The sequence below is a fragment of the Alosa sapidissima genome, chromosome 11, assembly GCF_018492685.1.
Source record: "Alosa sapidissima isolate fAloSap1 chromosome 11, fAloSap1.pri, whole genome shotgun sequence".
NCBI lineage: Eukaryota > Metazoa > Chordata > Actinopteri > Clupeiformes > Clupeidae > Alosa > Alosa sapidissima.
In genome coordinates this window covers 5027521-5053402 of record NC_055967.1, presented here as the reverse complement: position 1 = coordinate 5053402, position 25882 = coordinate 5027521, and the positions used below count along the sequence as shown (strand labels likewise).

The 25882-nt window shown below is 39.9% G+C and overlaps 4 protein-coding genes across 7 annotated transcripts; 2 read left to right on the top strand and 2 right to left on the bottom strand.

Moving 5' to 3' along the window:
* The first annotated feature begins 2128 nt into the window (after nucleotides 1-2128).
* On the top strand, nucleotides 2129-5324 carry fam169b (family with sequence similarity 169 member B). Of its 2 annotated transcripts, none has more exons than XM_042109605.1 (9): nucleotides 2129-2224; nucleotides 2786-2901; nucleotides 3006-3105; nucleotides 3263-3348; nucleotides 3449-3623; nucleotides 3913-4095; nucleotides 4220-4348; nucleotides 4481-4593; nucleotides 4712-5324. In XM_042109605.1, exons 1-9 carry the CDS (start codon nucleotides 2197-2199, stop codon nucleotides 4859-4861), a joined length of 1080 nt encoding a protein of 359 aa, XP_041965539.1. In that variant the 5' UTR covers nucleotides 2129-2196; the 3' UTR covers nucleotides 4862-5324. The 2 variants fall into 2 exon arrangements, with proteins under 2 accessions (XP_041965539.1, XP_041965541.1); XM_042109607.1 differs by having other exon boundaries at nucleotides 4716-4837.
* Nucleotides 5325-5701: 377 nt separating this feature from the next.
* arpin (actin related protein 2/3 complex inhibitor) lies at nucleotides 5702-8473 on the top strand. The gene is made up of 6 exons (XM_042109608.1): nucleotides 5702-5926; nucleotides 6126-6201; nucleotides 6438-6570; nucleotides 7328-7534; nucleotides 7786-7949; nucleotides 8340-8473. The coding sequence occupies exons 1-6, from the start codon at nucleotides 5835-5837 to the stop codon at nucleotides 8346-8348; spliced, it is 681 nt and encodes a 226-aa protein (XP_041965542.1). The 5' UTR covers nucleotides 5702-5834; the 3' UTR covers nucleotides 8349-8473.
* Nucleotides 8474-10593: 2120 nt separating this feature from the next.
* anpepa (alanyl (membrane) aminopeptidase a) lies at nucleotides 10594-18331 on the bottom strand. The gene is made up of 20 exons (XM_042111263.1): nucleotides 17695-18331; nucleotides 17116-17258; nucleotides 16859-16995; nucleotides 16233-16353; nucleotides 15876-16030; nucleotides 15623-15736; nucleotides 15295-15438; nucleotides 14971-15036; nucleotides 14784-14849; nucleotides 14458-14588; nucleotides 14220-14302; nucleotides 13979-14106; nucleotides 13363-13418; nucleotides 13097-13244; nucleotides 12754-12842; nucleotides 12558-12668; nucleotides 12170-12343; nucleotides 11947-12087; nucleotides 11554-11635; nucleotides 10594-11273 (listed from the first exon to the last, which is right to left on the bottom strand). Exons 1-20 carry the CDS (start codon nucleotides 18288-18290, stop codon nucleotides 11115-11117), a joined length of 2844 nt encoding a protein of 947 aa, XP_041967197.1. The 5' UTR covers nucleotides 18291-18331; the 3' UTR covers nucleotides 10594-11114.
* Nucleotides 18332-19582: 1251 nt separating this feature from the next.
* On the bottom strand, nucleotides 19583-22642 carry si:dkey-12e7.1 (uncharacterized protein LOC557553 homolog). Of its 3 annotated transcripts, none has more exons than XM_042111129.1 (2): nucleotides 22490-22642; nucleotides 19583-21533 (listed from the first exon to the last, which is right to left on the bottom strand). In XM_042111129.1, the coding sequence occupies exon 2, from the start codon at nucleotides 21453-21455 to the stop codon at nucleotides 20331-20333; it is 1125 nt and encodes a 374-aa protein (XP_041967063.1). In that variant the 5' UTR covers nucleotides 21456-21533; nucleotides 22490-22642; the 3' UTR covers nucleotides 19583-20330. The 3 variants fall into 3 exon arrangements, with proteins under 3 accessions (XP_041967063.1, XP_041967062.1, XP_041967061.1); XM_042111128.1 differs by lacking the exon at nucleotides 22490-22642 and adding an exon at nucleotides 22206-22367; XM_042111127.1 differs by lacking the exon at nucleotides 22490-22642 and adding an exon at nucleotides 21836-22366.
* Between the last annotated feature and the right edge of the window lie 3240 nt (nucleotides 22643-25882).

Below are 25882 nucleotides of genomic sequence, written 5' to 3'. Positions count from 1 at the left end.
AAATAAATGTCCAGCTCAAAACAAAAATGGTTTAATGAACACAAAATCAATCTTCAGCCATTGCCATCTCAGTCCCCTGATCTAAACTCAGTCAGAGTTTAGATCAGGGGTCAAAGAGGAGAATGCACATGTGTGGACCTAGGAATCTGGACGATCTGGGGAGATTTTGTTAAGACAAATGGTCTTAAATTCCTTCCTTAATATTTTCCAACCTTATGGGGTGTCATAGGAGAATATTACAAACTGTTTTACTGGCAAAGGGAGGCTTAAGAAGGTATTACAAGCAGGGGTGCCAATAATTGTGAGCGACATGTTTTTGTTAAAAATATTTATTTCTTTATGAGATTTTCCTTTTTCTCAAAATAAATGTGTTTCAATCAAATCTTTATTTCAGACACCAAATGGGTCCATAGCATTAAGACAGTGTAAAGATACATATAATAAATACATATAATAAATAAATATAATAAATAGGTACAATGTATACAAAAAGAAGGTTAAGGTTAGATTTATCCTTATTGTTTTTATTGTGGGACTAGAATAAATCACCAACGGATTATTTTTCATACCTGATTTTAGTCAACTTTAGCAGAGGTGACAATAATTCTGAAGGGTACTCTAGTCTGGTCTCTGGTGCTTTTCTTAGGTACTGTCATTTTGTAGACCTTAGAGACATTTTATATAGTATTCTTCTGGGGATTTCCATATGGAGAAATGTTTTCACCCCAGCTCAGTATCTCTGAATCTCTATTGTTGACATTTTTGTGCAGAAACACAAGATGTTATAAAAGTCAAATTTGTTGAAATGCAGTTGCATGTAAGCTACCTTTTACAGGTTTCAATATACAATGCCATGTAATGTAAATACAATGGTTGACAGTAGTGTAAATGTGTATGTGTTGGGGGGTACTTTGTATTTGAGAATTGTATATTTTCTTTTTTTTAAATCCCATGGACAAATAATAGCAGTTTATTACATTTCAAGGTTGAGACAAAGTGTCAATGATATTGAGTTGGGGTGAAAAATAAAGATTTAAAACAGATACTTTATACTAAAAACCCCATGGAAAATCTGACTGAAAATCCCACAGGAAGTGGCTTTAGCTTCTGCACAATACTAGATCAAGAAAAGCATCCAATTCAGACTTTCTTTTATGAATGTATGTAGAGTCCAGTCTATATGTGTATCAAATATTATGAAGATCTGAAATACACCTGGCCTATTTTGAGGTAGGCTACCATGTAAAAACTTCCACTGTAGCCATACTTTGACCGACCTGAAAATGTTCAAGTGCTAAGTGCTGTGAAGATTTTTTAAAATTCCACAGTGGATATTGGATTAAGAGGATTGCACTAGTGACAGGGCTTCAGTAGGCTACATGTGGGACATCCTGGCAAAGGCTTTGTTTTGTTTTGTGAAACTACAAAACACTCAAACAGGGGAGTATCAGGATACTTTGGATACTTACTCATGATACAAACACACAATTGCATTGATAAAATCTTCACAAAGTGATTAATGTACAATGATTCTCTACAAATCAGTCAAATCAGTAAATTCTACATTGTTTGATCTACGTGCTGAAAAGTTAATAATTTTGACATGCGACAAAAACAAAAAACGATGATTTAGGCTATGTTAGTATTGACAAAACAGGCCCAACAAACGTCTATGAATATGAGTTTTTAATCTATTTTTGATATGTTGCAAGGTAACTGTCCCTAAATGCTGTTAACAGTTTAGAGATCATAAAGTTGCAACTTGCTGTATCGTCCTCAATTACTCTGAACTTGAACAACCATTTAACATCGTAACTGTAAAATTGTTTTAATAAACATAATTACAATATGTTCACTGTATATCTTACAATTTATAATATCCATTATTTGGCAAAAGAGAGAAGTTACTTGCAACAGATCTATAGTTGAAACAGCATCTGACAGTTACAAAATAGGCTACAAAAAAAAAGCTTAACTTAAAATTGCTCTCATATTCTCATATTTAAGCCTCGTATTTTGTATCAGTGACCCACCCTATGAACACCTCGTGATACCTTGCATTTAAAGCACCGAAATGTATTTCTGCACAGTGCAGGCAAAGTGCACACAGTTGATTTAGTTTGCGATCTTTCACACTAGGTGGAGCCCTTGCACAAACAAAAGTGTTTACAGTGTTGATGACATTTGATAAACAAAATGGAATCCAAACAGCACCATATCACCGGTAAGACGCTACCGAAATACTCGCCGTATAAATTGTGGTGTGGAACCACTTTCGAATCTGACGTGTTTCGATAATAGTCTAATCCATTAGTCATTGCCCATACTGTTTTGTACATTTTGCCGACTGTCATTAAACATGGGCGACGTGTCCAAAACCATTCGCGTTGGAGTTGCCAAATATACTCAAAGTGCTCTATTGTGTTCATTTAAAGCCAGTATCCACAATCTGGCCTACTGTTAAGTTGTTATCCATAACTCACAGCTTCTGCAATAGTCGAAAGGTCTTCTTTATTCACTGGAACCCTGTTGGCACTGTTTTCGGTAGGCTTTAATAAGTCCGGACACTACATGCACGGCGTGCTCAGTCTCCTGTGTAAAACCGAGACTACTTTGTGGAGATAAAAAATATCCAAGCAAGCCTATGCCAGTTCCGCGTGCTTACTACATGGTTTTTAACATTTTGTAATACATCAATTTTCGTGTCAGTAAGTGTTATAAAGTATTTATCACTAAGCACCCTACCCTACATTCCTTTAATTATATTAAGTGACTTCTATTACAGATATCACATATCCAGTTGACTGTCCTGAAGAAGACTGTGTCGATCTGTCAGAGGAGAAAATGGCATATTTGGACAATGGTTTAAGGAAGACTTTCACGCTATCACATGGAGTAAAGGTGTTTCATAAGATTCATTCATTTGGACATTGAAATGCTTTTGTAATCAAGGAATTTTTGTTTGTTTCGCATAGTGGTATACATGTCTGTTGTTCTTTTACTAGGTGGACGTGTGTCATGATAACATAGCCAGCCTCTCACTTTTCAGTGATGATCTAGCCCATTCGGTTTTTGCCCTGCATTTGCCTGGAGATGCAACTCAAGGTTGAGCTATTTGGGGTGGTTTGTTTATGTAGGCTATGTATGTATGTATGTATGTATGTATGTATGTGTTTACTTACTTAAACACTCACTCCAGTAGTTACCATTGATGTTATGATTGGTTATGGCAGCGTGTGAGAAAATGTCTTGAATCTTTCAGTGGTTGCAGTATACCTGCACAAAAAGTGGTGGTCTGTACAAGATGTGATGAAGACATCCTGCAAATCCAGATGTGGACTTGTAGTGGTAAGGCTAATAATTGTATAATTACATTGTTTTATTTTGCCAAAGCTGAGAAAGAGGTTTTATCATCTGTGCTTTTAATTTGGTCATTGTTTTTCCATAGGTGAATTCAATCGTGGAGAGAGTCATTTTGTTTGTCATGAGTCAGATCATTTTTGGAATTTTGGAAAGAACTCTGGATGAAGAAATATATTTCTCACCGCATGCTTTGGAGGAATTTGGCAAAATCTTCTGGCTGGATGGAGAAGCTGTCGGATTTTATACCATAAAGAAAAAAGGTATATCTCAGCATTATCATCTGTTGGTGAAAGAATGTCTATGTGCCATACCCTTGCTAGTGAAAAAGACATCACCTCTGTCAGATAACTAATGTAATTACCATGGCTCCATTCAAAGCAAGGCCTATTCCGGTTGTTTGTTTTCTTTGTCACAATTTCACATTTTTAGTTATATTATTCTTCACACCTCAGTTCATCTGGAGTTTAGCTAGTTGTGCAGCTAAATTATATGTTTTACTGTGTTTTATATATTATCATTTGTCCAATGGTCCATGCTGTCTTTGCACAGGCACCTTGTGCAGTAGATGTAGTGGGCAAAGCTACTTGCTTCCCGTGCTGGACACTTTGTTTGTTCGGACACTCTGGAGGAGGAAGGGGCTTGCCCTGCAGATGCTGGAAGATTTCTGCTCGTCATTCCCTCAAGAGGAAGTACTGGGTGTCAGCTATCCCATTTCTGCCCGAATGTACGAAGGTAAGGCTGGGCAGGTGAAGAGCAAAGATGGGTTATTCTTAAACATGACAGGTCTTTGTCTTGTATAATGGGCATTATTTATTCAGACATTATGGACATTACTTGTTTCCTTGTTCTGACACAGTGTGTCAAAAGTTCTTGGAAATCAATGAGGAGGAAAGGGACCGCCTGTACGAAGTGGAGAGCCCTGGAGACTGGGGTCAAAGACGCAATGTGTGGCTAGGCCTCCAGGTCCGTCGGCTTCCAAAGAACAGTGAGGCCCTCTCCTTAACTTTAACTGGACACAATTTTATAAGTTATAAAATTAATTTTACTGCCATTGTACCATGACTGAGAACACGAGGGGGATAACACTGATGATATTGAGTTTCTCTTCCCGGAACAGGACAGAGTCCACAAACAATTACCACTGACAAGACACATGGAGACAAACACGAGGAGGGGAAAGTTCCTTCTCTTTTACCTGACAGCGTCGACCCTGCCTGGAGCATATCAAAAGTGAGTCAACCTTATGTCACCCACAAACAACCCCTATTATGTTTATGTATATGAATCATTCAGAACATAACACAAATCGACCCTTCACCCTCTACTTTCTGTCTCCACAAATCGAAAGGCAGACACCCTAGAGAAGCATTTTGAAATGGGTGTATTACCTACTGGTCCTGTGGCAACGCCTGACAACACCCAAAGGAATTCTGGGAGGAGGCGAACAGCAAACCACGCAGAGGAGTGTGAGAACACCAAACAAAGAAGGGCACTTTAAAGAAACTTCCGAACTGCTGTGTTGATGTTTGGAGAAATCCCTCTCTGGCTCAGTCAGTTGAAAGTAATTTAAGAGGCCCTGCATAGACCTGATCTTCAAGTTGTTATCTCAGTAGGCCTATTAATTGTTCTGAGACAATGAAATAACCAATGGACATATGTGTGTTATGGTGTGTGTGTGTGTGTGTGTGTGCGCGTGTGTGTGTTTGTGATTTGTGTGGACAGAAAAAAATACTATAAAGTGCCTGGAATGTTTGAGCAGGTCTCTCACCAGTATGTAGAGTTCAGCTAGAGTGCATTTCTTCCACTTGATCCTGTCCATTGTTTGTATTTATCTTGTGTGGTTTACAAGGACCAAAGTAAACAAGAATTAGCCAAATGTTGTCTAGGACCAAAAATGTACATATCACAAGCTTCATGAATTGAAACGGTGAAACCTATAAATGTTATGGGAAATGTTTGAATATTTGGTACACTTTTCTGTCACCAATGCCACATCCTGTTATTTTTTTGTTAACAACTAAACTAACATCAGAAAAATATGGCCACATAATAGCTTACGCTGTAGGAATAATTTAATGGAGCTATGTGAGTGAAACTGGGAAAATGTAGCAAAAGCCTGATTGTGCCATGTGCTATGTGTTTGAAATTCACATTAATCAGAGGAAAACAAAAAGTGCATAGCCTATGATTGGAGTGAATATCAAACCTGTTCGCACTGTGGAACTACTTCAGTAGAAGGAAACATATGCTGTGGAACTACTCAGAGAAGGAAACATAGCTGTATGTTTTAGACGCTAAATAGTGTGCATGCAAATGGAGACAACTATATGACATGTGTGATGTGAAAACCTTTGGATGAGGGTGGGGGGATCCAGCAGCCCAAAACACTGACTGAATGGTATTTCCTTGGTGACGTAGAAAACCAGGAAGTCGATGGGAAGTAGCTGCAAACTGTCTAAATAGTTGGAATAATGAGTCGGATATATCACAACACATCACTACAGAACAAACCTGTGCACAATGAGAAAATTGGAAATGTATGGAATCCCTCCTCTTTTCAAAGGTAATAGTGTAGTGGTGCGGGTTTTTTTCTGTCGACGCCTGGACGAACAAACTCCACTGACAGTGTAGGCTTACCAAGGGGGTAAAGCAAAACCAAAATAAAGCAAAATAATCTATCAACCAAGTTGTACTCCAGTGTTGCTGATATTATCATCGATAATGGGCTTACACTGACTGACTGCATTCTCTCTTTGTGGCAGTGGTCGAGGTGTTATACTGGAGGGACAACTCGTTGATGTATCACGCCACGTAATCACAGACGCTCAAAGTAAAAAGGTTGTTTGAGCCATTTTATATCATGCAATTAATGCCATATGACTTATTTTATCAGAATAATTGTTTTAACCGACGTCTCAACGTCAGACTCTCACAGGTAGTGTAGGCCTACGCCCTCCGCATATTTGTCTTGGTCGCTGAATATTCTTAAAAGTGTAGGCTATTTTATAGTAGCCTAAGCTAGTCATTTTCAATTGTTAATATCTTGGAAACATTTTCATTATTGTTTTTTTCAGGATCGGTATAATGTTTTATACATCAAACCTAGTCGAATCCACAGGAGAAAGTTTGATGCAAAAGGAGATGAGATTGAGCCCAACTTCAGCGATACCAAGAAAGTCAACACAGGCTACCTTATGTCTTCCTACAGTGAGTTCACTTTGACGCAACATAAACAAAGCTTTGTTTACAATGATGCGCCAGAACCATGCCATGGGACTTTTTAGGGAATACTGAACATGTTGATGTTGTCACACCTAGTCATTTCCTTACTGTCATGAAAGCTGCATGCAATCCAACACGCTTGCAAACTAGATGGGATTCAGCAACTCTCATGGCTTCGTTTTAGCAACAGCGTGGACAGGTCCTCATAGGACAGGTCCTCATAATCAGTTACCTAGCTAACCTCTACCCAAAGTCTGGTAGATAGGGTTGCAGTGTGAGGATCTGAGGATTGCAAATGGACAGAATGATGATTATGATGCCCTATATATGTGCTTAACACCAGTATTTTATTTTAATGCAACCAAATGGATACAACGTGGCTGCCTAAGCAAGAAAAAACGCTGTGCAGGTCAAATTGTATGTCCTGTTTTTTTTAAACATAAATCCATACATAAACAAAAAAAAACATAAAAACAAAAAAATGTGTTTGCTCCATCTGCATTGTCTGTCTTTTTGTTTCGTCTGACTTGATAAAGTTATGTAGTAAACTTTCTGTGACTGATAAAGACACACTGACCCCAATCCAGCAAATCATAGACATGCCCATTTATTACTGTACCATATTGGACAAAATAATCTATCATAGATCCCCTAGTGATACAAATCTAAAAGTCAGCTAAAAGCTAAAAGTCAATCTAGTTGAGGGAGTTAAAAAAACACTTTGAATCTCTGTGACACGCAGAAGTGGAGGCCAAAGGAGAAACAGACTGTCTGTCTGAGGAGCATCTGAATGACATTGTCAACAAACCAGAGCTGGTGAGAATCACTGAAAAGCATTGCCCCAGTCAGGCCTATGCTTTCTGGATACCCGAGGCAGAGGCGGAGAAAACAGAAATGGAAATGGGCCAGGAGATCCGTCTAAAAACCAAAGGAGACGGTCCGTTTATCTGTGAGTGACAAACACATTGCTTTACAACCTCTCAAAGATTGAATAAGGGTTTTAGGAAGTAAGCTGCAAAAGTCAGCCACAGTACCACTTCCACATATGTGGTTAGCTGCAGGATATATTTGGTTGAATGGTTCTGCTCTGTCTTTTCAGCACTTAAGAGTGCATGCGTGCTCTAGTCGAAATAGATTTGAATGTGATGCAAATTAGTCAGTGTACTCTCTCCATCTCTGCCCCCCCCCCACTCCCCCCAGTTTCCTTTGCCAAGATAAATGGGGGCACCGTTACCAAGTGCAACTTTGCTGGAGACGAGACAGCTGGGGCCTCGTGGACGGATAAAATCATGGCCAACAAAGCCGGCGGCGAGGGTGTGGCAAAACCCGGAGGACAGGGAGACGGGGCGGACGACGAGGAGTGGGTACGAGGAATGCAGGAAAATGGCGGTTTTCCCCTTGTTTGCTTGAACTGCATGCAGAGTAGTTTAATTGCAGCTGTGCAACCTGTATGTTTTTTTTACTGGTAGCATGGTTGACTGGTGAGTCATTCCGTGTCAAATCAGACAAAATCCAGGAAAATGATTGCAGCACCGACTCATGTTATTTTGCTCAAAGTTTGTCTATACAATGTTTAGGTTCCATAGGTAAAACCTGTAAAATATTTTTGTTCAATGCTATTGTTTTCATAGTCTTTTTGCCCTTGATTGTTTACACTCTCTAAAAGGCCTTATGAATGTGACTTGGTACAATAATTCCCACGGCTCATGTAATTTAATGCGTTGCACTAAAATGTGCCTGTCTCTGTGTTTCAGGAGGACTGAGATGAACAAACATGCTAAGAAGTCATATGACAACAGCGAAACAAACATGGAACTAAAATACTGAAGTGCTATTGTTATGTTACCTGAATATTTTTAAGAAATAAAAGAATGTCGTTGTTTTGCTATGTATTTGTTCTGTTGTTTTGATGTGTTGGCAGTAAAATAATTTGAAACACAGTCAGCAAGTACAACTAGAAAATGTAATTTTGAGGAAATTACCAGTGCATGATAAAGCAAAACATCATTAACATAAAATGCAAAACAAACTTTTATTTGGAAACAGTTGTGGGCAGAGGAAACAGGTGGCGGGAGTCATAGTTGATGACAACTGACAGTTGGAATGGCTGAACAGTTAAATAGTTGAATAGTTTAAACTGTTAAATTATTTAATAGGGAATTAATAGATGTGCATAGGTAGACAGTTTAATGGATGTTGATAGACAGATAGTTTAATGGATGAAGTAAAAGAAAGTGGGGAAGAGAAAGTGAGCTATCCAGTTCAATGGAGAGAGACACAGAGCAGGGGTTCCATTGAAGTTGCTGCAGTCAGTGAGAGAGCACAGGTGCAGTTGATTGCATTCTAAGTCATTAATTGGCTACAGTGAGGGGGCCTAGTTGAGCAGCTGTCAGTTGATACAGGTGCAAATCAGTTTGATTATCCCATTGTGATGTCATAGTGCCAATGCAAAGTCAATGGGGAAAAATAAGCTTGATTTATGTTAATAACTCAAAAAGTATAAAGTTTACGAAAAATTACGAAACGAAAAATACATTCCTCAAGTGTCCTTTTCAAGACCTTACGAAATTTGGTGGAAAGAAGAAGAAGACTTCGGATAACAGAACAGTGCATTTTTATGCACTGTTAACTATTGAACCAACTCAATAATATTATATTCAGTAATTGAACAAATCAGGAGTTCTCAGAACTCCATGAATGCAGAGATACAGACATATTTATCAGAATATATACTGCTTGTATGGCAATTTTTGACCTAGGGCAAAAGGCCTAAACTGTTATCATAAGACTTTGAAGTGTCAAATGCTATTATACTTCCTGAGGGCCTCTGGCATAGAAATCCACTCATTCAATGGAATTGTTATGATTATATTGTTCAGCTCCTCCTTCATAAAAACTTTAGACAAGAACTAGGGCACATTAAAAAACACAGGAGAATTATACATTACCATTTCATTGTTCCAACTGCATTATGGTTGATCTAGAAGGACATACGTTTTTTTGCCATAAAAATACATGTTGCACTTTTAATCATTCTGCTGTTTCTCTGCGATGTTCGTCATTATTTTTACTACTTTTTGTAAGTTTGGTCATTTAGCAATAACAACTGAAACATCAATGTTCTTTTTCTGAGCCAAAGAGGCTGCTCTCTTTTTAAAAAAATCATTAATTATGGTCAAATGATGGTCTTCTTTACACCTGTTTTTGTGAACCGGTCAGTTGGTCATCTCATGGTTCTTGTCTGCACTGCAGTCCCGGCACACATGCTATACCAAAGTCCTTTTAGGCAAGTCCCTCCACTCGGCGACCATATTGCAACGCTTTTTGGCCACTCATCGGGCATCCTATTCGGTAGAAATGCGCGTGTGCAAGGCTTCACGACACCAATCTTGCTCCAGCAGCGAGTTCACAACACATGATTGGCATGATTACTTCACAACACACCATATGATTGGCTGAATGTATTCACATGTCGACGTTTTGCCGAGGACGGGGTGGGATATGTGTAGACAACGGCCATATTGGCATTACAAACTAGCCCCATGTATTTCGATGGAGGATTTTTTGAGTGCTGTGTCTCCTCATTAGAAAGTCTCTGGCTATACTGGTAAAAACTGTATATTGCGTACTGTTGGTGGGAAGTGGGAAACTGTGTTTGTTGGATGGTATCACATTACAATATCACTCAGAGTGAACAGCAATGATCTGACCCTCAGGCCAAATGAATAAATGCTCCTTCACAGTAGAGCTACAGTACTGTCAGTGTCATCCTAGGCTCTTTGATAAGATATTTTGTTCTACTGAAAGTTAGAGTGTTTCCATTGTTTGTGTTTATGTCTCTGTCTCTATTTGTTTGTATGTTAAAGCCACACATATGGCTATGAATTTCCCATCACAGATCGTACACTGTCCTATCCTATCTTATCCTGGATCATCTGTCATAGGCACTTGTTGGTCATGCTTCTCAAATGCATTAAATATACTGTATTCACACCAGAGGAACTTGTGTTATTTTTAAACACTACCTTTTTATTCAGTAAGCAAATATATATATATATATATATATCCATATAGCAAATATAAATATATAAACAGTTTGAAAGAAATAACATATAAAGTTGTTTAAACAGGGAGAAAAGTAAAAGACCCTACAATGACAGATAGAGCTTTTTCATTTTTGCACTCGGTTTGAGTGCAGCAAGTGCTTCCTTTGGATGTGATTTCATTCAAAGTCATCAAATACCAAGTCAATGAATATATTAAGCTTGTTTGATTACATGAAAATAAATTAATCTCTCTCGCTCTCAAACCCTCCCTTCTCTATCTTTCAGTTTTAGTTTCATAATTTTGTGAACTATGAAGGTCTTCTGGGTTAAAATAATCAAGCGTTTTTCAGGAGTTACAGGCGGCATGAAATTGGACTCCTTTGTACTGTTGTCCATTTGGAGTACTACATCTGCTTTGAATTGCATTTTCTATCAAGCCGACGTGTTTGGCCAAGTAGACCTGTGCAATTTGTCTCAAGCGCTCTACTTCGTCTCGCTTCGGAACCAGTCCAGAACTGTGTCCTTGTTGTCTTTCACCCATTGAATGTTGATCTGTGTTCTCTCAATCGCTCGTTCCAGGGCCCTGGATGCTGAGCCTATGGAGTCTCCAGTAAGGTCGCTATCGTACTGGAACTGTTTCAGCTACACACACACACACACAAACACACACACACAAATATGTGTTACATTTGGCCGGATACACAGTAGAGGATTACTGTGGGAGACTTAATAACCGCCAGCAGGTTACGTCTGCCTCTGTCAGTTTCCTCTCCCAAGACCCCATTGTTAAGCTATTCCACACAAAGTGAGTCACAAAGAAGAGGCATGTGTTCAGACATATAGTACATACAAAAATGGTCCATTTTGTGGATCTAATTTCACCGTGTGTATGTATTCAAAGTATGATTCTGGACAGTCTCACCTGCTGGAGCTCGTACTCTGTGGAGAATCTCTCTGTCACTCCATCAATGAGATCTCCAAGGAACTTGATCTCCCCACCATGTCTGCAGTAGAAGAAGGAAATGACCATTTCTCAGCACTGATTTACAACGTTTACAGTTTACTATATAATCACTGCCTAGCAACTGTGAAATAAAATGAATCACGACTGGGTGGTGACACTTTTGTGTGTAAAGTGACCTTTGTTCATCTGACTCCCCTTTTACAACATTCTTTAAAGATTTATTACTGGTAGAGAGGGATTGAGATTAATGCTGCTGAGCAATTAACACAAGCAGCAGCAGATGTGTCGTGACTTGTAAAAATTGCATTGTGTATCGAGGGATGCATTGTTTCACCAGGAATGGACACTCACTCTTCACTGAAGTGCTTCCAGTTACCCCGCACAAAATCCCAAGCCAAAGCTTGCCCGGCCACATTGCTGGCAATGTAGTTGATGGTAGACACGGTGTCGATCTTCCTAATCTTAGTGGGATCGAGAGTATACTGGAGGTATCTGTTGGTCGAAATAACTGTTATAAAGCATGGTACTGACGCACACTGTGAAGAGAGATATGATATTACTGCTCCACCCTGACCTGTTCAGAAGCCAAATATGCCTGGTACACGATAGACCATATCTTAGTTTATCTTTCTCTGCTGCGATGGTTGAGTTCAGATACTTCTCCCAGGCAAACTCCCATTCTGCTTGTCCGCCATCAGCAATGGCATAGCAATAAACATTGTACCTCAGATTTGGGTGTATCTGGGTCCTTTGATAAGAGAAATAACATGGATACTGATATGTTAGGAAAATCAACCAGATAGCAAATGGAAATGGTGATGACTATAGTTGTTGCCCGGTTCATATTTGTTTTGTCAAATCTTCATTTAAAGAACAAATATTATTATTGATATACTTTAAATTAGCTTGTTTGAAAAGAGGAGGGGGGGGGGGGGTTGAGAGAGACAGAGAGGATAACTCACGTAGTGTTGTATGGGTTCTCTTTCCACTGGTTGAACATGTTAGTAGCTGTGTCAATACATTCTTTCAAGCCAACTTTGCATGCCACTGTAACGGCTTCCAACTGGGCATACCTATGGAGAATAACAAGAGTAAGCTGACTGCTGTGTCCAACTGAATCCATAATGAGTGAACATGGCTTACTTCTGAAATACGTACTGGTCAAGGTGATTTTTCGGTACTGTATTATTCATTGTGTCATGCTCAAAGTGTCTGTATAGGTTGGTGATCTGATCTTTCAGATATGTCTGTAATTGGAACATCAGAAGAACATCAGTATTTTTGTCAATTCTTCAGCATTTATTATTATACAACAGTTAGATCCAGTCGTACCTACGGCCGAATTACAGCCGTGGTGATTTACTTTACCAACCACACTCATATTGCTTAAATTAACTGAAGCAGACTGTAGCTCATTCTAGAATATATCAGAGCCAGATTAGGACCAAATCTGTTCCAGTATCAGTGACTAGGTGCGCTTTCATCTATTTGCTTAACTTACCTGCATCGGTCCATAGACCTCAGAGCGATCGAACATGAGGATGAAGTATTTCAGGTTTTTCATAGCAGCGTTCCATGGAATGTACTCCGTTTCATTTTTGAGATACTTGGTTGTGTTCAGTGCTAGTGTCACATCAATATATTTGCCCCTAAAAGACAAGCCACAACATTGCATCATTCATTTGTGTGGAAATCCTGTGTGCCTCAAAATGCCTGTTTATGGTTTATGTCTATAAAGGTTCATTCTTAAAACAAAGGAGAGGTCACCTTGCCAGATTAAATGCGTCATCAATAAGCTGTGCCCTGTTGATCATTGGAATAGCCTGCAAATTGTAAAAAACAAAAGCAAAACATATTGTGAGGGAGATGAAAATAAGATCACATGCTAGTCTTAGTAGTACTTGCTAATGCTATTGCTATTATGACATACTTGGGTGTGAATTATATCTGTACATCATGTAATCTGCACATCTATGAAATCCATCATAAGCTTACATTCCTTCTCTGGAACTCTGAGGCCCGAATTTACCAAAATGCAATGCAGTTTTTCAATGAATCCCTGACTGTGAACAAGCTGTCCTGGAATGGCGCTCTCTCCTTGATATTTCAGCCCCCCATCTTGCCCCCTCTCTCTCTCAATCGCAATCTCTCTAAATATGTACCCCATCTTGTGTGTGTGTGTGTGTGTGTGTGTGTGTGTGTGTGTGTGTGTGTGTGTGTGTGTGTGTGTGTGTGTGTGTGTGTGTGTTGTCGTGGAGGGAGTACAAAGTGAACATCCTCTTTAAGAAGAGTGGGCTTTATTCATGGTAGACACAAGAGTAAGGCTAGAGCTCTGCAGAAGGAGGATGGCCTCCCTGTGGTGAATCAGATGAACACTACTCACATGGTGATCAGCCTTCTGCTGAGCCATGAGTCCCTCCCAGTTTCCCCGGTCGTAGTTAACACGGTAATAACCAGTACAGTTAATATTGACCACGATCCACTTGTCACGTTTTAGCTCTGGTCTTGGCCCTACAAGACAAAAAATGGCGACATTCACGATCAACTTGAGACCACTCTCCATTTCACCAGCAAAATCCAAAGCAGTTTTCATAGAGGATCCTTTTAGATGGTATGTCATTTACCTCCTATTGCTTTATCAAGTAACAAGTCATGCACCTCACTGCCATCATTTTTCAGTAGATTTATGGGCACGTGCCATACAACGCTGAAAAATAAAGTCAAGTTTTAACATTATTGGGGTACAAATAAAACATAAAAGAGAATATGGCGCAAATATAAGTAATGACATTGATTATTCGCCAGCACTGTGTTTTTGTGTCTGCTCTGGCTCTGTGGGAAGGAAATGGACTGAAGACTCACGCTTTGTTCCCCGTGCTGTTCAGGAGAAAGCGTTCCTGGGATATGTCTCCAGTTCCAGTGTTTACTGTAAGAACGGGGTAACCTGCCTGCGTGGTCCACGTGCTCATGATTTCCTCTATGTTTGTATCTGCCTTTAAAAGTTACAGGCTTTATTAAAGTAAAGTAAATCACTTTTAACTAATACACAACAATATTTTGACTTTGTTATTAAATAAAGTGTAGTATTCTACAATTAATAACATACAATTGCATAAATACAATTGCCTTACTATGTTGATTAGCATTTAAATGCAAAATATTAATAGTCTTGTACAATATTTATATACCTCTTGTAGGTAGGTCCACAGGTCATATTGGTCAGCGCTTTCATATTCCAGAGCTTTAAGATATTTCTAAAAAGGGGGGACATATCTTATTGCCTTTTACTGCAGTAACAAAGTATGAACACAAAGGATGTGTAGTAGTTATGACTGTAACTGTCTGCAACCAAAAACACAACACAGCCATGCTTACCTTTATGCCTTCTTTAAAAGAACCGGTACTCATATAGTGTGACAGCATTCTCAACACTGCAGCTCCCTAGATAATGTACACAGAAAATGAAATAACTTACAGTACACTACACAAACAATGTTATAACTGTTTTCAGCTTTTTGAAAAATAAAACCATTTTTGTGGTTACTGACTAATAACACAATAACTTATGAGTCGTATTTCCTTTTCAGTTCAGAAAATCTATACATTTCAAATACACATTTGGATGTAATGCAGGAGAAGGCAGGGGAATGACTATTTGAACTTAAAGGCCTGGAGTTTGCTGCCTCATCAGATCCACACCTTGCTGTAAGTGATGGTGTCAAAGAGCCCGTTGATCTCGCTGAGTGACTGAATTTCCTCCTCACTGGGGCTGAGAGGGTAAGCAGCAGTCAGAGCGTCCACTTGGAAGGCTCTCTGCACCTCATTCACCACAAACAGGTCTTCCTAGAGGGAACCGCAGGGGCAAAACAAAATCAAATACACTTAAAACTTGAGTTGCTCTGTAATGTAAAGCTTTGATTTTTACTGGCTCTTTTAGAAACCCCTATCACCATTCTACACATACAATTTGATCCGAGTATTTGGTTGCAGTAACACACTGTGTGTAAATTCAAAAGCATAGGCTTACTGTATTCCAAGAAGGCTCTAAATGTTTCAATCCTTGGTAAGACATGTATGTGGCAAATCCTTCACTCAGCCACAGATCATTCCACCATTTCATAGTAACCAGGTTCCCAAACCACTGGTAACACATTACAAAATATTGAAAATGTTGAAAATAGTCATTGCATATAATACATGAGATAGCATACAAGGCTTTTATAGCAATTAAACCATTTCTCTCTCTCTCAAATTATGAGTAATACTTAAATATGCCATACCTGGTGAGCAAGCTGATGAGCGATCAATGTAGCGATATATTCCTTATCGAATGTGGAGGAGACTCCTTCCGCAAAGAGCAAAGCTGACTCACGGTATGTTATCAGTCCCCAGTTTTCCATCCCAGCTGGTGCCAGATCAGGTAGGGCAATATGATCTGTAAGCAGAAGAGTGTCATGGAGAAGAGACCAATAGAGTACCAATAAGTACCCATGTAATGTAACGTTCTGAGTACCAGTGAGTACCATTAAAATTGTAATGCACTACAAACATTTTAACACTTTCATCTTCCAGAACTTTGTACTCTAAACAATATACAGCCTACAGTGAATGTGAACTTTTCATGGATATCTTCTTACCTAGTTTGCCGACAGGATATTTTAGGCCCAATTCCGATTCATAGAAATTCAGGATTTTATTTGCAACTGTATCAGCATATTTTGCATGACCATCAGTTATGGCTTCAGGTCTAGCCCATACCTTTAACAACAAAGAAAGAAAAAACACATCTCATGGAACTCTGATATAGACAACGCTGCCAGATAGGGCAGAATAATCCACAGCATATCTAAAGATTACATAATTTCTAACTGGTTGCAAGTCAAAATCAATAGGGATTAAATAGGAATGTCTGGTTGTGAATGTGTTTATGTCAAATTATTAAAAACAAATGCAGCAAAAATAAGATAGAAAATCCTCTATTACAAAATAATGTCAAGTATTACAATGTAATTTCTTAGACTAGCACTTTCAAACAATAGAAGACCATTTGTAATAGATTTATTGTCACAGATGTAAATCTTGGCTATTTGTAATAACATTTCCAATATTATTTTCAAATCTAGCTAACTGTAATTCACAATAAATACTGTTGTCTTCTTAGAGCTGTGGTGATGATTCAGTAATGGTTTGCTGATATATTCAGCTCTAATAGTTCACAGAAATTGAATGCACAGATTTCACATGTAGCAGAGGTGTGATATACCTTATGGTCTATGCCTCCAGTGTTGGCGAGCTCAGAGACTACAAAAGCCATAAGGTAGGTTGACATTTTCTTCGTTGACTGAAACTCAGTAACTACCCACTTCTCTCCATCAATTTCAATCTCGGAGCCACTAGTGCCTGCAGCATCATAATAATGTATTTATTGTCAGAAATACACACATAATGCATACACTTCTTTTCCATTTTACACAACCATTAGACACAAATCTCTACTTTTTTATTTTGAAATATCTTTACGTTTTTTAGGCCAGTTGGCCAGTGCAGAAGAGCCTTCTCTGTGAGTGAGGGTGAGACTGAAATTAGCTTTCAAGTCAGGTTCATCAAAACAGGGAAACACTTTTCTGGCATCAGTGGCAGCCATCTGAGTCGCACCAAGATATCTGCGAACAGAACCGATTCAGCAGCTTTTGGTGCATTCAGTAGAAAGCATTACACATCAAACATTTTAAAAATCACAATATTCTCCCCCTCACCAACACACACTAACATACACACGCACACACACACCTAATGTCAACTACTTCTTGTGGTATGAAAGTATTTCCAAGTATTTCCCTGTGTAGTGCACTGGATTGGTTTTGAACAGTCTGCATTTTATTTCCAAAAAGAAATGTGGAGCACCACTGTTACAAATTTCAGGGGAAGTGAAATGCAAAGAAAGTTTGAATGCATTGAGGTATGATGAATAATGTAAATGGGGTGATGGGGGGGGGGGGGGCATTTAGCATTCTTTTTCTTAGGGTGAGGACACCAAAATTCATGGATAAAAGATGATATTCTAGATTCTATTATCTTCTATTATTTACGCACACTTACCTTGTTTCATTGCTGTTTTCCACTTCATATGTACTTGTGTAGAAGCCAGTCAAATCATTGAACATCTCTCCTTCAAAGTCAGCAAACAAGCTGTAGGATCTATTTGGCTCCAAGACTGCATCATCCTCCAATTTTACCTCTAAGAAATCAGTCTCACTGACAGTGCTTTCATTAACGTGTTGATTGACAGTCAGAATGTCACCGTTGTCCAGACGCGTCAGTTCCAGTTTCTTAACAGTCAAGTCCTTGCTGTGTAGGAAAATGCTTCTGGTCTTGTTCAAACACTCAAAAGTCACAGTGGAGTTTCCCATAAAAATAAAGGATTGAATCGTCTCATTAGTGAGTGTATGGTAGAAAAGAGGCCTCAGGAAGATGTGGTATCTCTGGGGAATCACGTTTCGGGGCAGTCTCAGGTCTGGTGGAGGTCCTGTTGGAATCACCGGTGTCGTTGTAATCGGAACTCGTGTTGTAGGTGGATTTTGACCAACCTGCACTTGGAATATGATGGCCATAGTGATAATCCCACCGAGGGCTGACAGGGTCATGATGCCCGTGCCCACGGCAAGGCCTGTGGACATAAAAAGTCCTTTAGCCATGGCAGATCACAGGCAGAAGCACCTTCCAGATGGACACAACTCCCTATGAAGATGTAACAACACCTTTAATAGACCTTGTACCTCCTGACCCCCCATAAAACAAATTCTCATTTACGGCAAGTAGAGACATGAGGCGTTTCCATGGATTAGTCATTAACTAAGGTAAGGCTAGGGAACCAGCAAGTGTGGCAGAAGGCAGGGGATGGTCGTTCCAATGAACTCATTACTCACACCCCACATCTGGAATTGGGTACCATTTCCTACTAGGAGTTTGGCAAAATTCAGTGAAAAAAATATGTCCTCTGTGTCCATAATGACATTCAGTGAGTTGTGCAGGTGGTAAATCCAGTTAACAGGCACAAAAAACACCTACACACAAACCAACATTTTGTTATCTTCATTATCAGTCCTCTATAAGTGTTTTGGCTGGTTAATGAAAAATCCAGCTGTCTGGTATCGGCGGTGAGCGGAACTGAGCTCCCTGGGAATGTTTTCAACATTCCCAAACCACTTTCTACTAGTCTACACAGATCTATGCTGCGCTGACAAGGGGACCACTATGTTTTGAGGGAAAACTGGGAGCATGTGTTTCACCGACGAGGCTGGAGGGTAGCTGGGGAGATTTAGCTCATAATTATTTCACACATGCCACAACTGCCACCAGCCCACAACAGTGTGGCTCCTATTGTGATGTTGCATTTATGAGATGTATCATGACTTCTCCTGGAACTTCCTTAATATCACTGATCATGTTTCAGGATCACATGCTCCTGAAACACAATGGTGCTTCATGTCAAATTATAAAAGGGAATATTTCACTTCAAGGTTATCGGTCAGTCATAATCCTGTTTCTGTAGCAAGCAACCCAATAACATGCAGGTGATTAGTATGAATAGGACTGGTCACACTGAAGGACAGTTCACACCAAGAACGTTAACTATAACGATAACGCCAAAAACATATTGCTCTAGCTAATATAATTGACAATGTCCACACATAAACTATAATGACATGAAGAACGATATTGTTGGGGATCACTTTCAGATAAAAATCCATCACATAGGCTACATAAACACAAAGAGCGACTTTTCTCACCGTTGGTCAGTGATGATGCTTTTATCATCATGGTTATATTTATCATTATAATTATCGCTCCTGGTGTGAACAGCCCTTAACTCTGACATTATAAATCATTTGTACTTCAAATAGGTTTAGACAAATGCAGACAGTTGTCTGTATGATAATGCTGGATAACATATAAACATAGACATTAAATCACAAAACAAATCAACAACAGTTGAATGACATCAGTTTATTGTGGTGGCCATTATAATCTTCAGTAAATCAAGTTTCATTTTTCTGAGAAATCAGTCAAATATCCATTAAAGGAATTGTTATTGGTGGAAAGTCAGCACAGGGAGAAATTACAGGCATGGTGTTTTTAGTGCAGAAACCACCTAAAGAGACCTCTAATGGTTAAGGAAGGTACCACAATGATCTGTATCTATGTAGGAATACGCTCTCAAATATGTCTAATTACAGACTATCCAAGACAAATGTCCACATATACACATATCCTTTTGTCATGGAATGATCTGCGGATAAAATTATCATTTAAAAAATAAAACACAGCACCACTGCTTGGACCTCAACCAAAAATGCATTTGCTCCATTGCTTCCCAATTTCCAATTCAGTCACAACAATTTGAGGCAAATTGCAGGTTAAATTCCAAAACAAAGAATAACAATTTCTGTGACAGAATTATATACATCAATTCCTACATATCTCATTATGTAATTTCCCTCTATTCTTGATCTTATCAGCAGGAATGATATGGAGTGAACTTTGTCACTGCAAAACTACAATATTGCAGTAGTGGAGTTCTGCAAAAGCCCCAAATGAGCAGGGGTTGGTCACACACTATTTAAAAAAAATACATGAATATAGATGCAATCAGAGTTCCTCTTGATTAACATAGCCATAGTCCTTCACAGCAAACCATAGAGATTATCTACCAGCTGTTGACAGCCACTCCGTGTTCACCACAGCCAGCTATCTAGATGTTGAAGGCAGTAGCAGGACTGCTGCAGGATTGAGGTGAGCTCCCTGTATGTCTGTTCTTTCCAGTTGGGAAGAAGTCTTTCATTGTTGAGAGCTTGCAGCTTGGGCGTCCCCTCCCGCAGGACCTGGTAAAGGCAAGGCCACCGGCTCTGTATCCTCAGCCTGGTCCTGCGGTCCAGAGTGATGCCACGCACAATCTTCTTGGCCCGTAGCTCGCGAAGCGCCGGCAGGTTGAGGCAAGAAAAGACCAGGCCTCGGCTGGGGGAGACGTCCAAGAACTCCAGCGAGAGAGACTCCAGCGTATAGGAGATGCCCAAGTTCCTGAGGGGCACCAGCACATGGAGAGTCAAGGATTTCAGGTTGGGCAGCGATTTGGTCAAGGTCTGCAAGGTGCTCGGGCTGACCCCTTTGAAGACCCAAAAATACTTAAGCTCCAGGACACGGAGGTGCTGGAACTGACTGATGAGTGACACGGATGTCTCCGACCAGTCAAAATGGAGGCGCATCTTGGTTATCCTTGGACAGCTCTGGGTAAGTTTAGCCAGCAGGATCTGAAAGTTACTGACCTGATCCATCTTGGTGATGCTGTCCTGGTGGGAACTGGAGCTGGAGTTCACCCGTAGATCCAAAGGCTCCAGCAGCGTGAATGTCCAGTTCAGGTCTAAATGGCAGAGGTCTCTACAGTGAACATTCTCCAGGAGGTGAGAGAGGAGTTCCCCCCACTTATTGCACTCGTCCCCAAGATCAAAGCTGGCTTTGAGGGTAAGAAGGCTAGCCCCACGTGATATGAGGTGGTGGGTGTAATGGTGGACCCATGCTTTCCAGCGCTCAAATTCCCGGTTGGACACAAGCAACCCTTCCTGGCCCATGTGGAAAACTCCACGGCGTGAGAAATCTGCCACTCTCCAGAGCTTCCCTGATCGTACCAGGCAGCTCCAGCTAGAACTTACCATCGCTGAGTTGCATTTGTCCACTTCACTGAGGAAGGAGAGGACATGCAGCTGACATTCCACAGGCAGTAGATTGAAGGGGAAGAAATCGTCATCAGTCTTCAGTCTTCTCCTCCCACCTATGGGAGCAAGGAGTCGCTTCCTCGGAGGCATGATGCTTCACCTGAAGTAGACCTGATGACCTCCCATGTCATGATTTTACAGAGTCAGATTCCCTTTGTCTGATTGCTCCTGATAACAAAAGATAAACAGTGATGACTAACATGTTAGCTTGATCACAAACACATTTTAGGCAGCTGACCACAATCTATAGGCTACATTTGTTCTACCTCTATGATTAACCAAAATGTTTGGCAGGAGAACATCATACAAATTGGCATAACAAATGTAACATTTCTTTCAGATTATCTAGAGCGTAGGCCTTCTACAGCACATCACTGGAACCAAAGATGTATCGAGGAAGCCGACAAAGCTGAAAGCATAATGTTAGCTGGCCGGCTTAAACCCTTTGACAACTGGCGATGGCAACTTACCCCTTGCATTTTCCATATCTTTACAGTGAGCTTGGAGATAAGAATATCGTCACAGCAATATTGGAAAAGCTTCTCGTATGATGCCGATGAAATAAGGCACCCTGGTAGCTTTTGCAGCTAGCTTGCTACCTGTATACCCTGTTAGCAACCTAGCTTATTATGCTAGCCGACTAACGTTAGCATAGTATTAGCAATCATAAAATTGAACCAAAACAGAGGTTGAAACCTATTTTTTTGTAAATTAAATAGACAGTGCCCATATCGTGACCATTACTTTAACACTTCATTTCGATGTGCAACGTATTCTCTGTGTCAAGAGCAAATCGACAGTCGCAAACTCAGATATGAAATATGTTAGCAGGTTGCCTACGTTCTGTGCTTCTGTGCCTGGTTAGGAGGATTTGTTTTTCTTCTTTCGTGACATCATCAACATGCGTTCACGCAAATTACTTTCCTCTGCGATTTTGGTTCAGCCAAATTTGTGCGTGATTTATCAGAGTGATCTGTTTGTTTGAGTGGACACCGGCGACACCTCCTGCTGCCCGTGCCCTATGTAGGCTACAACCTTAGAAAATAATTACCGTGCATGTCGTAGTATTGCATTTTCTGTAATGTCAATGATGTTTGCAAAAAAATACAAAAATAAAAAATTACCGGAGTTTTTGGAACAATATCTCAGCCTCCCCGTCTCCTAAACTTCTCGTCGGCGCTACAGTATAGCCTACTTGCAGAGACAGAGGTCCGTTTAGTAGGCTACCGCAACTACAATTTCTCAAAAGGCACTCTAAGAGCGCCCTCAGTGGTCCCTATGATCAAAGCCTTAGCGGTCAGTATCATAGACATAATATACATAGACGCCGCATTGGCTGCTGGAAACAAGAAATGCGGCCGCCATCTTGGACCGGTCATACTCCTCGTTGCGTTGCAGCAGAAGACAGAAGATGACAGCACTGTGCAGCATGTTCCTTCTCAAATCGGCGGACCATACTCGGGGGATTTACTTTTCACAAGTAAGATTTAACATAACCGTACTATTGATTGTATTTTGTACAGCTGAGAAGGAGCAATCTTTGATATTACTGTATGAAAATCGTAGCCATCTAGCTAGGCTATGTTTACTCGGTGTTCACCCGGCTATGAACTGAGACTTGATAAGTCATATTCCATAACACTGACTTAGATTACAACTGACACAAGAAGGCTATTGTAGAAATAAATCATACTAGATTTGGCCGGCGAATTTTACACAAGTGGCACAGACTAGCCTATTGGGCAATCGCTAGCTGCTACTTGTAGCCTAAGTGTGTTGGTGGTAGCCTCACTATTTCCTGAATAAAGTAACTTTTCAATAGCTCAACTTCTTTATTTATCAAGTAGCTTAGCCAGACAAGCTACACTGTTCTTGTCATGTGAAATTAGCACAATTTAAAGTAGCTTCCTATGTAGTGAACTAGCCTACTGCCGTGTTTGTGTTAGGCTACTAATACATTTGACTGGGTGGTAGTTTTGTGTAGTGTTTTATTCATGGCAGAGTAACTGATAGTTTAGCTCACTAAAATTTCGAAGTAGCTTGCCCAACACTGTATTATTCACATGTCATTTACCCTAACAAGAATAAGATGCCTCTCAAATTCCTTTTCATTCATTTATTTATTATTTTGTATCTCTCCAGAACAACTGCCTTGTTCAAGAAGACTGTGAATGAACTGAACGGTCTCCTCACACCCCTGGAACTGAGGAAGGTGCAGCTCTTCATTGCAGTACTGCAGGGCATCTGCTACACTGTGACTGAATGTTTGATTTATGAGCTCCACCTTCATCACCACCACTCTGTGTCCCATTTTCCCATCGTCTGGTTGACTCAGTCCTCTTTTATGGAGTTTACCCAGTTTACTATGCCATCTTATTTGCCCACCTGCTGTCTGAAGCACTTTTGTTCTCAGCCAAAGTGTACCCAAGCAATTTTAGCAAGGTGGGAACATACAAAATGACATGCACCAGTTGTCGAAATCATAGAACCAACTGCATGACGGTAACTCTGTCTCACTGAGCCTGTGAAGACACTCCCCGGTTCTTTACTGATTGCAATGAACGGGTTGATCTTAGCAGTTTCTAAAATGTTTCTTAATTCCTTTTTATTTAATCTCTTCATTGGGGCTGGAACCTTTCTGTGAACTGTAAATAACAGATGCTGTTGATGAACCCATTGACACTGTACAAGTGACAAGTCACCTTTTTGTCTTGAATTGATGAACTGTTACACTTACTATGCTAAACCAATGTCTGTTTTTTAAGGATCAGAAACAAACCTACAAACTTGCACTTTACAATATTTATGGAACTTGTCTAACAAATGCTGTTGATATTGAACCCAGTTACTCCATTTCCTTTATGCCACACCAATGTCTGTTCATCACTTTATTTTTGATGGCACTGAACTGAAAATGTTAATGGATTTTTTTTCTGTAAATTTAACTCATTAAAACTTGTATCAAACCAGTTTTTGTCTATGCTGTCAAAAGTGGATTAGTTATGTTCCCAGTTTTTATATTGGATGTCATCACTTTATAATATATCATATATCAGAATATTCTATTACTGTTAAGCCCACTATGAATATTAAAATACACACAACCATGTTTCCTGTATCATACAGCTTTTCTACTGGGAGGTTTACAACTTATTCTGAGTCAATTTACCCAAGTTTGTCACTAAACCACATAGGCCTACTTGGAATACCCCTCAGATGTCTGAATGGCACTGATCTCACTTAAATGTTTATGGAACCTTTCTGTGGACTGTGAATAATGCTGTTGATGGAACTTTTCTGTCAACTGTGAACTATATTTAACTCATTAAACTTGTATCAAACTAGTTTTGTCTATGCTGTCAAACATGGATTATGTTCCCAGTTTTAATATCGGACGTCAGGTCACTTTATATCATATATCAGAATATTCTATTACTGTTAAACCCACTATGAATATTAAAATACGCTAAATCATGTGTCCTGTATCATAGCTACATGTATGACCTTTGCAGCAAAAAAAACCGCGTGAGAATCTGTTCGGTATTCAGTGAGATATGATTAATTAAGTGCGCTGACAGCTCATCTCACCGGCCAAACAGATTACACCGAGTGGAGTGGATGACCGGTCCAAGATGGCGGCTCCAAATCTCGTCAGCGCTAGTAAGGAGTAGCGGTCGATGCGGCGTCTATGTATATTATGTCTATGGTCAGTATACTGGTATATGACGAAAAGAAGAGCCTACATGTTTTTGTTACGTTGTAAATTAAGAACCTTTGAAACTTTTCGAGCGTGCGCACCACATTCGCACTTCTCCCGCAATGTGCTTCTCACTCACACAAGATGGTGTGTAACATTAGAAGTGAATTTGTGTGTGCACACAGGGGACTACATAGTTTCCCTAAACTTATTTAATATTGAACCATATTTGGGCTATGATAATAATGTTTTTTTGTTACACAATACATTTTACGTTAATTTCGTGTTTAAATCGTGCAAAAAAATATTTTGAGTCCATCACAGCAGACTTTACAGCAAGCTGTATGTCTGCTGTGATGGCCTCAAAATGACATGAGGGCTACACTGTAACAATTTAAAATATAGCTGCAAGCAGCAATGTGGGGGCCAAGCAGTGCGCTATAGCAGGAATGGCATTGCCATGCCATGAGCAAGCACTCACAGCAAGCTTGATTGCAATTGGATAAAGAATGGCTGAGAACTAAGCTCATTTACTTTGTTACAGCGCCCCTAGAGGCCAAATTACACCAATGTCCTTGTGCGTTCTCACAATCAGCTACCATGTCCCTCTACCAAGTTTGGACTTCATACACCAAAGTGTTGCTGAGATGTGAGCCCACTTCTTGTATTACAGCGCCCCCTATAGAGGCCAAATTATGCCAATTTCTTACTGTGTCCTCACAATGAGGTAACAAGTCCCTGTACCAAATTTGGACTTCATACATCGAAGCGTTGCTAAGATAGGATCTCACTTCCTGTATTGCAGCGCCCCCTATAGAGG

What these genes read in the sequence shown, in the direction of transcription:
- fam169b (XM_042109605.1), top strand. Translation starts at nt 2,197, where the DNA reads ATGGAATCCAAACAGCACCATATCACCG. An exon ending in CAAACAGCACCATATCACCG is followed by an intron (nt 2,225 to 2,785) that starts GTAAGACGCTAC and finishes CTTCTATTACAG; the next exon opens with ATATCACATATCCAGTTGAC. An exon ending in TTCTGCCCGAATGTACGAAG is followed by an intron (nt 4,096 to 4,219) that starts GTAAGGCTGGGC and finishes GTTCTGACACAG; the next exon opens with TGTGTCAAAAGTTCTTGGAA.
- arpin (XM_042109608.1), top strand. Translation starts at nt 5,835, where the DNA reads ATGAGTCGGATATATCACAACACATCACTACAGAACAAACCTGTGCAC. An exon ending in AATCCCTCCTCTTTTCAAAG is followed by an intron (nt 5,927 to 6,125) that starts GTAATAGTGTAG and finishes TCTTTGTGGCAG; the next exon opens with TGGTCGAGGTGTTATACTGG. An exon ending in CTACCTTATGTCTTCCTACA is followed by an intron (nt 6,571 to 7,327) that starts GTGAGTTCACTT and finishes TGTGACACGCAG; the next exon opens with AAGTGGAGGCCAAAGGAGAA.
- anpepa (XM_042111263.1), bottom strand. Translation starts at nt 18,290, where the DNA reads ATGGCTAAAGGACTTTTTATGTCCACAGGCCTTGCCGTGGGCACGGGC. An exon ending in ACACCATCACTTACAGCAAG is followed by an intron (nt 15,037 to 15,294) that starts GTGTGGATCTGA and finishes TACATTATCTAG; the next exon opens with GGAGCTGCAGTGTTGAGAAT. An exon ending in TGGAAGCACTTCAGTGAAGA is followed by an intron (nt 11,636 to 11,946) that starts GTGAGTGTCCAT and finishes CTTCTACTGCAG; the next exon opens with ACATGGTGGGGAGATCAAGT.
- si:dkey-12e7.1 (XM_042111129.1), bottom strand. Translation starts at nt 21,455, where the DNA reads ATGCCTCCGAGGAAGCGACTCCTTGCTCCCATAGGTGGGAGGAGAAGA.